The sequence below is a fragment of the Nanorana parkeri genome, unplaced genomic scaffold (genome assembly GCF_000935625.1).
Source record: "Nanorana parkeri isolate BGI_ZX_2015 unplaced genomic scaffold, ASM93562v1 scaffold141, whole genome shotgun sequence".
NCBI lineage: Eukaryota > Metazoa > Chordata > Amphibia > Anura > Dicroglossidae > Nanorana > Nanorana parkeri.
This window is the reverse complement of record NW_017306409.1, coordinates 1,886,580-1,900,485: the sequence shown is the minus strand read 5'-3', so window position 1 is coordinate 1,900,485 and position 13,906 is coordinate 1,886,580. Positions and strand designations below refer to the sequence as shown.

The 13,906-nt window shown below is 44.4% G+C and overlaps 1 protein-coding gene across 1 annotated transcript in view; it reads right to left on the bottom strand.

Annotated features, from left to right (window-relative positions):
* Positions 1–3,560: 3,560 nt before the first annotated feature.
* DGKE (diacylglycerol kinase epsilon) overlaps positions 3,561–13,906 on the bottom strand; it is a 19,995-nt gene continuing 9,649 nt past the window's right edge. Inside the window, exons 6-11 of the mRNA XM_018554069.1 lie at positions 13,456–13,504; positions 12,520–12,633; positions 10,890–10,961; positions 8,215–8,342; positions 5,096–5,207; positions 3,561–3,749 (exon numbers count right to left, since the gene is read on the bottom strand). Of these exons, the coding sequence (XP_018409571.1) occupies positions 3,561–3,749; positions 5,096–5,207; positions 8,215–8,342; positions 10,890–10,961; positions 12,520–12,633; positions 13,456–13,504 (664 nt within the window). The remainder of the gene's footprint in view (positions 3,750–5,095; positions 5,208–8,214; positions 8,343–10,889; positions 10,962–12,519; positions 12,634–13,455; positions 13,505–13,906) is intronic.

Sequence of the window (13,906 nt, the reverse complement as noted above, 5' to 3'; positions counted from 1 at the left end):
ACTATTCCCTACAGCTGCCATTAAAAAAACCCAAAGAATTCAGTTTTCACCGACTGCAGAAAGACCTGTGCCAGAAATGCAGCATAGCCACAGAACTGTGTCATGCAGTCAAATGCAAGTTGCAGCACATATCTTACTCTATACAGTGTAGTTCACCCAGTACATATTTTGAATCAGTGAAGCTTTAAATGAACGGAAAATACTCTCACTGCAGCACATCGCTTCTCTGGTATCCTCCTCCTTGTTTTTGGGCGACACCAGAGATTTCCAAATGGCTCATGAACATAACTGCTTTCTTGTAAAACAAATTCACTTATGCTGTGACAACGGTTAAAATACAGTTACAGTGTAATCAAATGACATTCAACTCTGAGGTCCGGTTCAGACCACAAATTCTGCGTTCCAGAGCGTTCGGCTTCTGAAATGCAAGCTGGCTGGCTCACTGCGTTCAGGGGCCAAGGCAGTGCATTGAAGTCAATGGCACCGCGGCCACGTCCCCCGCCCGCAGTGCGATTGCCCATACCCGGAATGCAGGCGCATTAGTCCTTGCGTTCCAGTCCTGTGCGATCTGCAAAAATACTGCAAGCACTACTTTTGCAGATCGCACTGGACCGGAACACCGGGCGGGGGTGTGTGGCTGCAGTGCCATTGACTTCAATGTACCGCCAGGTCCCCTCCCGCACCTGGACGCAGGGAGCCGGCCGGCTTGCGTTCCAGAGGCCGAATGCTCTGGAACGCAGACTTTGTGGTGTGAACCGGCACAGAGGAAAGTAAACAGGATACACATACATCATATAAAAGCAAGCCATGGGGGAATTTATCAGCTATGTTGACGGTGGAAGGCAAGCGGCGTGTAGAACTGAAGCTGAACTCCAGGCAGGTATTGACCCTTCTATCCAGTATGTACTCCACATAAATCATGAAATATTTCCATAAGTGCAGCTAGTTTAATTACCCAAACCGGTCTTTATATTAATTTCCTGTACTCCTCTGCATAGCACGGCCCAGACTGGCAGGGGGTGAGCCAACACTCAGAGCCAATCTGGGCTCTCTTGCTTCGTCTATTGCACAGAGCTGGCCACATGAATATGCCAAATGCTCCTTCACTATGCATCAGACAGATGACGTCCATTATCATGGTATAGGAGAAGATGGGTGTTGAACTGTAAACATGGAGAATGCCTGAAGCTATAAAAGATTATGATTTTTGCCAAGAGTTCTATATTAAAGGGCATCTAACCCAAGATCAAAAATGTAATATAGTGCAGCTTACCCATCCTTAGATGAAGTGGCCGCATTCGTTTTCATTCAGGTTCAGAACATTTTCAGCAAGTTCAGGGAATACCTGTTGATCTTCAAAGAAACGCTGTGTCCATGACACTTCCTGTGAGCTGAACTGAGGCTTATCTTCCTTATTAGCTATCTTCTGTATTCTGCCATATGCCCTACCCCTTGTGTAAAAGAGATCTCTGTAATACATATCAGAAGAGCAGGCTGGGTGGCAACCATGGCTCACTCCATTAATACAGAGGAGTGAGTGATGCCGCCCCCCCCCCAGGACAGGAAGTGTTATTGAAAGGATTACCAGGTGAAAATAAAGGAAAAAAGAGCCCAAAAAAGAAAACGACTGCAGCAGCCATATCTAAGGACTGGTAAGGTGCAATATATACATTTTTTTGTTTTTGGGTAGAGATACCCTTTAAGTCACCAGTGTTAAACAAACAGTACAATGATCGCCTTCACATTCGTCCAAGAAAAAGGTTAATTTGTGTTCCAGGAGCCTGAAGAGAGCGGAGCCTTGGCATAGCACAGAGTGTTATATGAACTGGTTGCTGACCGGGACCCTTTTCCAATGCTTGGGATTTTGCATTTCACACAAAAGCTTTACACTAGAGCAGAGGATTGCCAGGCCCATTTCTGGACAAATGGAAACTGAACTATTTTAATCGTGAGGACAAACTTTTTAATCAACCTCATTTATTCATTCTCCCCCTCTGATAATAAAGAAAAAAACCTGCGCCTGTGTGACTGGAATCTGTTAGAATTTCTCAGTTTCAGAAGGATACCAGCACTAAAAGGAGGCACCAATAGATGCCCGTGTGTACCCTTAATTGTCCCAGAATTGTCTTCTCTGCGGCTTGGGATGTCTAGTACATTGTTATGAACAGCAAGCAGAGGATGCCACGCGTCTGACTACAAAGTCGTGGCATGTCTTTCACAATCTCACTATCCAATCAGGTGCCAGTATATTGGATGCCCAGGTATACGATTGGATAGCAGGAGGTGAGTTGGTGTCCCTAATGATTTTGCTTGCTGCATGCAGCCATGCTTGGGAGATCCCAAGTCACTTAAAAAAGAATTTGAGACATTTGGGCACGCAAAGGGAATGTGTTGTGATTTTGCATGTATCTTTTTATTACAGTTGGGATATACCAGAACTTCCGGTATCAGGAAGCCAGGCAGCGTGTAATGACTCGTCGCCCCTCTTTCTGATTTGTCGGGAAGCTGGCCAATCAGGAAGCCGGGCAGCGAGTCATTACCCGCCCCCTGGCTTCCTGATTGGCCAGAAAGCCAAGGCTTCATGCTCCCTCGTCATCTGGTCATGAGGGAGCATGGAGCCAGCTTCCTTCCTGGCCATTCAGGAAGCCGGGTGTCGTGTAATGACTCGCCGCCTGGCTTCCTGATTGGCCGGGAAGCCGGCTCTATGCTCCCTTGTCACCTGGTGACGAGAGAGCATGGAGATGGCTTCTCTGTTAATCGTGAAGCCGTGTGGCGAGTCATTACACGCCGCCCAGCTAATCAGGAAGCAGGGTGGCAAGTGTCATTACACATCACCTGGCTTCCTTAATGGGACCTCCGGTATCAGTATTCGGTATCGGCGAGTACGGGAAAAAATGGTATCTATCTACCAGTAGCTGCCTCATTTCCCACCCTCGGCTTATATTCGGGTCAATACTTTTTCCCAGTTTTTTTTGGTAAAATTAGGTACCTCGGCTTATATTCGGGACGGCTTATACTCGAGTATATACGGTAGATGTTTATCAGTAAAAGCACGGATTTTCTATAAACACTACAAAAATAAACATAAAACAGGTATAAAAACATACAGATTAAAATAAATAAATAAATATAAAGTAAGCCAACTTAAAGCCATTATAAAATGTATAAAAGACCTGGTATCTGTTTAAAATGATAAATTCTGACAGGTTTACTTGAAAAACACCCCTGACTAGGTTAAAGAAGTGTTTCGGTTCAGCCTGATGCAGATATCATTATGTCAGTAAAGTGTGAAGAAATAACCCCGTTTTCTCAAGCCCTGGATCATGTGATGATGCAGAAGTTGTATTTGGTTCAGCTTTAGCTCTAAGGGAAGCCTCCTTCCTGCTTTGCCCCGCTCAATAACTTTCCCCCATGGCCCCTGCACAGTAAAAGATGACATATTAAAAAACAAAAAAAACATATAAAGAGCAAATCAAATAAATAAATATAGAGTGCGAAGAGGCAGAAGGATCTGCAGTATCAGAAAGCATTTCAACGGTATCTCATTAAGCTGCGGTTTCCTATGCCTTTGTGTGCGGGGTGTCTTGGTCGGACTCACTGGAAGGGTATTCGTCATCGTCGTCAGTTTGTTCCCCTGCATGGTACAACATGAGAGCGTGTGTCTTATGAGTGATGGTGACTTCGCACGGTCCCTGGGCCCAGGGTTCGCCGTCCACCTGCATTGGCATTCTGGAATTCTTCAAAATTAGCTGCAAATAACATGAAACAAGTTACAGTGACATATATAACACCGTGAAAGAGAATTCACTGAAAAACTAATTCAACACCAATGCTACATAGTAGGGTCCTTACTGTGCAAAAGATTACCTTTAAGGAGATCCTGAGACCTTGTCCATTCAGGGAAAGTGCCAGGGTCAGTGTAAGGCCCACCACCCTACCGACCACTTTATACTCACCTGTACATTGTGGCCCTGCTTCTCCTTCCTCCATCACAGCTACCACCAAAGCAATTGTGGTCGGTTGTTGTCAGAGGACGTAGTGATGTCGCCCCCTTCATCATGTCACAGTGCTCAACCCCAGTGCTTGCACACTACCCCCGGGCACTATATTACAAATCCCAGTGCTTGGATACTATTCCCGGGCACTATATTACAAATCCCAGTGCTTGCACACTATTCCCGGGCACTATATTACAAATCCCAGTGCTTGCACACTATTCCCAGGCACTATATTACATATCCCAGTGCTTGGACACTACCCCCGGACACTATATTACAAATCCCAGTGCTTGGATATTATTCCCGGGCACTATATTACAAATCCCAGTGCTTGGATACTATTCCCGGGCACTATATTACAAATCCCAGTGCTTGCACACTATGCCCGGGCCCTATATTACAAATCCCAGTGCTTGGATACTATTCCCGGGCACTATATTACAAATCCCAGTGCTTGCACACTATGCCCGGGCCCTATATTACAAATCCCAGTGCTTGGACACTACCCCTGGGCACTATATTACAAATCCAAGTGCTTGGACACTACCCCTGGGCACTATATTACAAATCCCAGTGCTTGGACACTACCCCCTTCCCGGGCACTATATTACAAATCCCAGTGCTTGGATACTATTCCCGGGCACTTTATTGCAAAAGAACATTCTTGGACACTAGCACAGAGTATAGGACCTCTGTCCACTGTATCATGGGAGGAGGTTCCGTACCCAGAAGCACTGGTTATTCTGCTGTAGTGGACATAAGAAGGACTGCCAAGAAAGCACTGGAGAGGCAAGTATAAAGCAGTTGGGGGACCTTTACACAGATCCTGTCTCTTTGTCTCAGATTGGATTTACCTTACTTTGGAGACTATTTGCCTTACTTCATGTTATCTATAGGACAGGAAATGAACGGTAATCTCGCAAATGGGACACAAATGGCACAAAGAAAAACAGATCTGATGGGAGATTAAGCCATTCCCTATTGAACCATTCCCTATTTAGATCTACTTTAATGGTATGTGCCTCATTTCTCAGAGACAAGATTCATTTTACAGGCAGACTTGATGCACATAAAAATAACAGCAGCTCAGTACTTACCCTCACAGTGTGTGCTTGGCCAAGACGGACAGGGTTTGCCAGCTTCACCTGAATCTGAGCGCAGTGGAATGATCCATAAACGCCCACCACCTCTAGCAGCCCATCGTCATGCCTCCAGAGAGAAAACAGTTCATATCATGAGTTTATATACTTTCCGACATGAAAAACATGGACACGTTATACAGCCCAACATTTTACACATAGACTTTCCCTAGCTACACCCCACTATCAGCATTTTGCATGGAATAAAGTTGACATAGGGGGAAAAAAAAGACAAAAAAAAGAAAACTAATGCAGCCATAACATCTAGAGATTGCTAAGCTGCAATATAGAACATTATTGGTTTTGGGCTCAGATATGCTTTAACAAGTCAATGTGATATCTTATACTGCCCACTGAGAGGCTGGCTTTGGACTATTAAAAGTTGGGGTGTGTGTAGGCTCCAAATCCAACAAAGAGGCTTAAAGTCATCAGTTTAGAGTGTGTGTGTCTGCAATCAAAGAAATCAATAACAGGATTTTAAAAAGAACTTGATGTCTGCACTTTGACAGTGCTCTTGACTCGGAACCACTAGTGTACCTTACTGTACCATTGCTGAGTAGTGAGCAGAAGAAAAAAACACTATAATGGTTTTATTTGGTCCAAAAGGAAGCAAATAAGAGAAGATCATTGTTATGATTGACATACTTTAATCAGGTGACAGGTTCACTTAAAGAGGTTTCCACTTTTAGAACAGAAAGCAGGGAATTTGATTGTATAAACCAACATGTCTGTCCGATGGAGGCTCTCACCACTGGCAAATGATCCATTCATTTGAATAGATTACCATAGAGCAGCTCTGAGCTTCACTAGGAGCTTTACTTCTGCATAATGCAGTCCAGCCTGAGAAACCTATTTGCCTACAGGTGGTCAGCAGACGGGAGGCTTACCCACAGAATTGACACTTTTGTATATACCAGTGGTGGTCAACATTCTTGATATAGGGGGTCCCTGATATAACCAAGGGTCACACATTGCATTTAGTAAATAGAATACTACAGAAAATGATCAGCGAATGCAGACAGAAAAAAAAAGGAGATGGTCAAAGACGACAGACATGCTTCAGGAGATTTTCAGAGACTGCAAAGGTGCTATAGGAATTGTTAGAGACGATGGCAATGCAAGTCAGACTGGAAACACATTGAGACTGCTAATGGTCACAGCCCCTTTACAAATCCATGCTTCCACATTGGTGCTCCATATAAAAAAAATGACTTGCGCCACAGCAAGATCCATTATAAAAGATCAATAGATAAACACATTAAACAAAGAAATACACAGCAGAGAAGTATGATATATGATCAGATAGTATGAAAGAAATAAACTGAGTTATTTAACCGCTACCCTGTTTCCCTGAAAATAAGACCTACCCCGATAATAAGACCTAGTACTATTTTGGGGAATTGCTAAAATATAAAGACATACCCCGAATATAAGACCTAGTTGTGACCTTTCCCAGGGCCGGTGGTGGCATAAGGGGGAACTTGAAGAGCCGCAGGAGAGAATCCAGCGCCAGAGGAAGCGAGGCGGCAGCGGAGGGAGCAGAGCCGCATAAGCCGATGCTTCCTCTATAGCGCCGGCTGCTGTCACAGGCGGAGTGATACCAAATGCACTCCGCCTGTGAGGAATCCATAGTGAAAGCGTGCTTCACTCATTCTGGCCAGCAATTGGTTAACAAATTGCTTTTGGAAAGGGACGGCACCCCTGATTGCCCTGATCACCCTATTCTTGACTTTGCCATTTTGGATTTGCATTAACTTTGGATTGTTGTACATTAAAAAAAAAAAAAATAGGACCCTGAAAAAATAAAATACCCTGAAAATAAGACCTAGTGTGTTTTTTTGACCCCAAAAAATATATAAGACAGGGTCTTATTTTCGGGGAAACACAGTAGAGTCTAATCTAATCTAAAAACTAGAATCTGACCTAAAGAATGTTCTTTCTTCACTGAAAAGGCACCTTGGAAGAAAAACATCATTCTGTCTGCAGGGGCTCCAAGGGCCGCACAATAGTTGCCAAAGGTGTGCCCTGGGGCCATAGGTTGGACACAAGGGGTATATACAGATCTACAGATCAGACATAGGAAAGGGACAGTGGTGGAAGAAACTAGAAAGATTGTGATTTAGCTCCAAAAAACAACTGCAAGCGACCAGTTTAAGGCTGAACTATAAAAGGTGCCCATACACTGCACGATTCTCGTACGAGAATCGCGGGAAATCCCGCGATCGTACGAGAATCGTGCAGTGTATGGAATGCGTGCGACCGTTTCTACTGTACGGTCGCACGTCTTCCATCGAACCAGCATGTTTGAAACCCCGCCGGGAATCGTACGATTCTCGGCGAGTTGATGGCCTGCTGGTTCGACGACTGCCGAACGGGCCGGTGTGCGCACGCGCACACTGACCGTTTGCAGTCAGCGTAAGCCCGCCCCCTCATTACAGTCATCGCAAGCCCGCCCCTCAGGGGGTGTGGCTTGCGATGATCGAGAGTGCGATCTGCCCGTCCAAGATGGGCAGATCGTACGTTTTTTTAATCCCTTTACAACCATCGCAAGACTAAGGTCTTGCGATGGTTGTACAGTGTATGGCCACCTTAAGAAAGATACATACACAGCTGAAACACATATATGCACAGCTGCTTTACCTGCAAAAAGATTTCAATTAAAGATTTGATTTGTATTACTCATATGAAGCTGGGTCTTGCAGTGGTCAGCGATCACCTCTCTCCCGGCTATGCAATGTACCTCGGCACCCTCACCTGTCAATGGACCTGCATAACATGTGATAACCTCAGTGTTCATCAGACCACTGTAGCCCCGGAAAGAAGAGGCTCCGGGGATCACTCTAGCAGCCCTGAGGGAACCAGCGGGATGGGGGATCAGGTGAGTAATACAGCTTTATTTGAGCCCCCTAGACAAAATGAGCACTTAACCCTTGCCGTGCAGGGGTAGCCCCACTGAAAGGGTACATTTTTTTGTTTGACCAGAGTTCGTCTTCTTTAAAAAGTAACAAAAATGTCTTGATGAGCTGACCCGGGGTAATATTTGCTCATGGCTACATATAAATCTCACAGACACTCACCTAGATAAAGGATATGGCTCGTCTCCCATGCCTTCCCACAACCTGCAGCCTCCTCCCCAGTAACCGATATTCAGCACTACGATCCCCTCCAGGTTGGGTAATGAGATTCTCTCTCCATCCAACTCCAGCTGCAGTTACAAAGTACAAGAGATCAGCACACACACTTGGCAGCAAACCTGCGTGAGAATGAACACAGACAAGCTGTAAATCTTTGAGATACTTTCCCAAAAGGCTTCTGTCATTTAGAAACTTTGCAAATTGATTTTTAGGATACGCGAGCCAGCAGCAATAGTTATTAAAAAGTACTGCTGTGGTAAAGAAGGCATTAATAAAATTGTACAGAGCGTTATAGAGGGGCATTTGTCCTTTACAAGAACAGTCCACCTTCTGCAAAAGTGTAATACATGAAACCAAATTAATAAAATAAAAAACAAATATTTATGACATTTTTGCATTCCAGCCTGCAGAGCACTGCAACCACGATGAGTGCGGAGCGGATGCAATGCACAAGCTCCTGTATTGTTTATCCCTAACCGCTGGTCCATACCGGAGGTACAGACCTTGTGTTAAGGGGCTAGAGCAGGGGTCAGCAACCTGCGGCTCCGGAGCCGCATGTGGCTCTTTCATCCCTCTCCAGTGGCTCCCTGTCCGTCGGTGGAACTATCACCAGGTCCTGTCCTGGGCACCCCCCTGTTGGAATATGCGGCACTGCAGGGTCTATGGTGTGCTCTGCAGGGTCACTCTCAGGTGGGCTCTGCGGGGTCTCAGGTAAACCCTGAGTCCAGTGCGTTACGAAGCCCACATATACCGATATACAGTACATGCTATACATAGCATAAAAGCAAAAAAATTATATATGCAGCGTTATCCTCATTTAGATGTCAAAAGGGTTTTGTGGCTCCCGGTGTTTTTTTTTCTGTGGGAAACGTGTCCAAATGGCTTTGAGTGTTTAAGGTTGCTGACCCCTGGGCTAGAGGAAGTAAACAATGGACTAAAAGTGCAGTGATGTCACTGCACTTGGGTCAACACAATCTGCAAATTCCTCTGCAGCAGTGGTAGATGGTACTTGTAATCTTCCCATTCACAGATTGCTGTGAATTGATGACGCGGCTGTGTGGAAAGGATGCTGCAGAGAGAAGCGCCCTGTGATTCTGGCAAGTTGGAAGGGGGGGAGTTTGAGTGTGGGGAGTTGGGGAATACAACCGCATTTCATTTTACAGCTTAGTAATAGGTGCAACATTAAACATGGTCCCAAAAGTGCACTAAGCCTATAAAGCAAATCTGCAGTGTAAGCTAAAAAAGCTTTACTTAAACATTTAGCCTATAAAAATCTTAAAGACTCTGCCACTGTATGAAAATTCTTAAGTTCCTGCACATACCTGCAGCAGCCTCCAATACTCCCCCTTTATAGCTGAATTCTAAGATGTTTTGACTGGTAAAATTCGACACTTGTTGATACTGACAACGCTTACACTCCATGCTACCTTTGCGCAATTTTTTTGCCCATTGAGGCAGCCCATCATAGTGATAGGCCAATGGAAATCATTAGATGGCTTAGATAGTGTTGAACTTTGATACTTCTCGAAGGTGTCAAGTTCTACCTTTCAAACCAGCCCAGGATGTGACCATAAGAGCCGGGTATTAGAAGCTGCTAACCTCTAGGAGCAGGTACATCATACTGCAGTAGTTTTATGACAAAGTCTCTATAAAAAAAGATAAAGCAACATAAGAACTCATCTTTGTCCTGCAATACTGCTCCCTGGTCATGTCATTAATACGGAGACATTGGTTATGTAGTTCTGTTGCTCATGTTGTTCAGCTGATGCAGATGGTGGGTATTTAGGACAAGCTGATGATTAGGCAAAATACTCTGGCAAAGACCACATGACCGATACCTCAGCACTTCTCATGTGAGTAAGCACTGGATGGATGCCATGGGATGATTTAAGTCAAACCAGACCTACGAATAGGTTTTAATATGTCCCCTTCATCAGGGCTTTAGAGGAGATTATTGATGTAAAGTGTAAGGTGCCATCATTAGTAGCATGCTCATATCTGCAGTAGCTAAAGGAGAATTATGGGGAGAGTGAAATACACTCATCCCAACAGTCAGAGCCGATGTGTGACCATGCAGCTCTCACATGTCAGCTCTATTGATCGAGAACTGAGCGTTCACATACCACTGATCACTCAGTTCATGATCTTCTCCTTGCAGAGGGTGGTGACCGTCTCCCTGCACGGATTCCCCCTCCCCTCTCTGTTCCTCCAGCGCTGACTGGAGGGAGAGATGGGGAGGGAGCGGGCACAGCTCTCTAGAGGCAGAGCCAGCTGTCAATCAGGTCGCGGGGTGGACCCTGACAATATTGCTGCAGCGCGGCTCTGCGGTGTCAACATATGGAAGCCAATAGCCTGCTATATGCTGAGTTTTTGGTCACAGAAGGACATAGCAAATGTCCTCCTGTGACCCTAAAGAGAACTACGGCCAAAAAAGATCGGGCCACAGTCCTCTTTTCAAATGTGCCCAACTCAGAAGAAAGACTTTGTACGAATACACAGAGCAAACTGCCAGCGACAGACACTACATATAAAGTATCTAAAGAGAACACCAGTCTTAATTACAGGCTCCTGAGAAAGGTCATTCATCCTCAGGATCAGTGTGGTAGCTGGACTCTCACCTCCACTTTTTTGTCAAGATCTTTACACTCTTGAATCAAGCAATCCTTGGTCCCATAAAATAAATACACCGCCTGAAAAATAAAAGATGCAAATAAATCTAAATTTAAGGCAAACAAAAAATACAATTTAATGCTGTATATATTAATTAAAACATTGCAATACAAATAGTGTATGTATATATATATATCTATATCTCTATGTATGAACATACTTTTAAGAGATCAGAGCAAAGTGATGACCCCGATCAGTGTGCTGCTACTCCTTTTTTGTCCAAGCACAGGATGGGGCCGGAAGGTTACATGCACTATTCCTGAACAGCAGTAGAGAAAAGTGGGGCCACCAACTGGAATGCGCTGTCTGGTCAGAGGGTCTGGATCACAAGACTGGTGGAATACAATTACAAATTCTTTAGCAGGTAAACCAGTGCTCATATAGGTATTTCTTATGTGCATATGGCTATTTTACAGGAGTTCAGCTTTAAACCAAGTTTATAAAAGGAGAGGAAAAGCCAGTTCAGCTAGTATCTCTCCAATAGAAAAGGTGCATTTACACAATCCTGTCACAGCTGTAAACATACGCAACTGACATTAAAGCTAAAATCCATGCAAAGTGCTGAATGCAAATATGAAGTGAAGTGTTTTACCTGACAATGGATTTGTAATGCTGTTCATGAAGTTTTGTAATCTAATAGTGTAGTTAAGTTATACACATTGGTCCAGGAGCACCCCAGCCAGCTGACTGGCATTGGAGGAGTAGCAACACACAGATGGTGCCAACCTTATACTCAAACTCCAGAGACATCTGTACTGATCCTGAGGTCCACAGACATGGTGGCCACCTTACAATTTGGCCAAAGTCAGCCAAAACTGGCAAAGATCACCTAAAGAACAGCAACTTCTAAAATTAAATGTCACTAACAAAATAATAGGAGACACAGTTTTAGAGAATAGCAGAAATGTCACCAGCACATCGGGGGCCTCAAGGGTTCCCCTTCATCAGGCTCGTGTCATTCTGAGCCTGATGAAGGGGAACCCTTGAGGCCCCCGAAAGTGCTTGTAATTGAATGGCAACTTGTCATTAAATGGACTTTTGCTGAAACTTTTTTGGTGTGCTGGCGACATCTCTGCTATTTCTATGTTGTTCACGGTGCCATCCGTGGTCACTACAAGCACCCACCTGTACATACAGGGTAGCCACCTACACCGTTTTAGAGAAGGTGCAGGCAAATGTCCTGTATGAAACAAGCCTCACCATAAAAAAGGTAGAGATTTCAATTTTAAGCTTTAACACAAACCCAACACTTCCCTAATATACTAAAGGAAACATTTAGCGGTGCATTCCCATATATTTTTTGATTCTCTAAAATGACTTAAGAGCACCTCAACCCAGAGCACCAACTATGCAAAGGTCTACTTTCAGTTCCAAATTTGGAGCTCTGGCAAAGCTCTCCCTCAGCACAACGTTCCACACCTTTTTGTCCAAAAGCGAGATGTGCATGAAAGGTTTGAAAGCTCCTGGGGTGTTCAAGAACACAAAGAAGGGTACGTGTAGGCATGTATGAGCATTAGCTTTTAAATGCATATATCACCTCGGGAAATTGACAGGTTCTCTTAACATCTGACAGCCTACCTTGTTAACAAGCCTGCTGGAAAAAAGTGACGGGGACTTCTCTCGATGTGTATGGAAGTTTAAAGCCATCAAGGCATCGGGACCTATTGAGAAGTAATTATTCATGGACAAAACCTAAAGAATCAACATACAATAGCATGTTATCATATGGTTTTGCCTCCAAAGCACACAACATATGAAATAAAAGTAACTTTACTATGCACTATTTAAATCTAAAAATGGCAACAATGCATAACCCCAATACAGTCTCACAAAAACAGCAACCTTCTAGAAAAATAACAAAAAAAGTCTACAGCTTGAATTTACTTAAAGCAAACATTTGCTTTGCCCAGGAAGGGAAATACCACAGGTTCACTTTTAAGTTCAGTCCCCCAGAAGCATATTTTTACCTTCCCTTTACTCCCGCCTGCTGCCTTATTCAGATGCTGGGAGCAATGGAAATACCCATCACATCCAGGTATAGAGGAGCATGTGACATCACTGGTGCCTGGACCAGCATTGTCACAAAGGGGCAGAAAGACAGATAGCCGAGTTTAAGCTCTGACTGGAGATCCAACACTACACAGAGCTGGTTTAGCCTGTCCCAGCAGCTGAATGGAGTGGTTAGGGAGCAAAAGGAAGATAAGTATATACTGCTGGGTTTAAGGGAACAGTGAACCTGCATGGCTTGGGAGGCACAAGGTGAGTAGCCAAGCTTTAATACTTGTCATTAATTTCAGCTGCCGGTATCTGTGTATCCACTGATCCTTTTTGCTGTAGAGTTTTCAAGAAAGAGAACCTCAGCAGTTGTATTTCTGACCATCTTCTCATTCTAAATTATAGACCTTTGTAAAAGGTTTACCATACATTGCAAACCCAGGTTGTTATACACACAAGACTCAAGTCCATAAAACATGAGAAGAACCGATATTAGGGCACTGAAGGGAAAAAGATTACCTTTGGTTTCCTCAGACTGTAACCCTTGTTAGTAACCTGGACTTTCCACCTGAAAGACAGACATTAACTTGCTTTTGTTCATACAGACGACAATATTCTGATTACTGTGTTAGCTCTATTGCTAATTAAGCTCTGAGAAATAAACTAGCGATGCACCGATACCAGTTTCTTGGTATCGAGTACCAATATATATATTTTTTACGGTACTTGCCGATACCGAATACAGAGTACCAGAAGTCCCATTCAGGAAGCCAGGCGGCATGTAATGACTCGCCACCTTGCTTCCTGACAAGCCGGGCAGCGTGTGAAGACTCGCCACCCCGATTAGCAGAGAAGCCGTCCCCATGCTTCTCGTCACTAGGTGATGAGAATGCATGGAGCCGGCTTTCTGGCCAATCAGGAAGCCGGGCGATGTGTAATGACGCAGCGCCTGGCTTCCTGATTGGCTGGG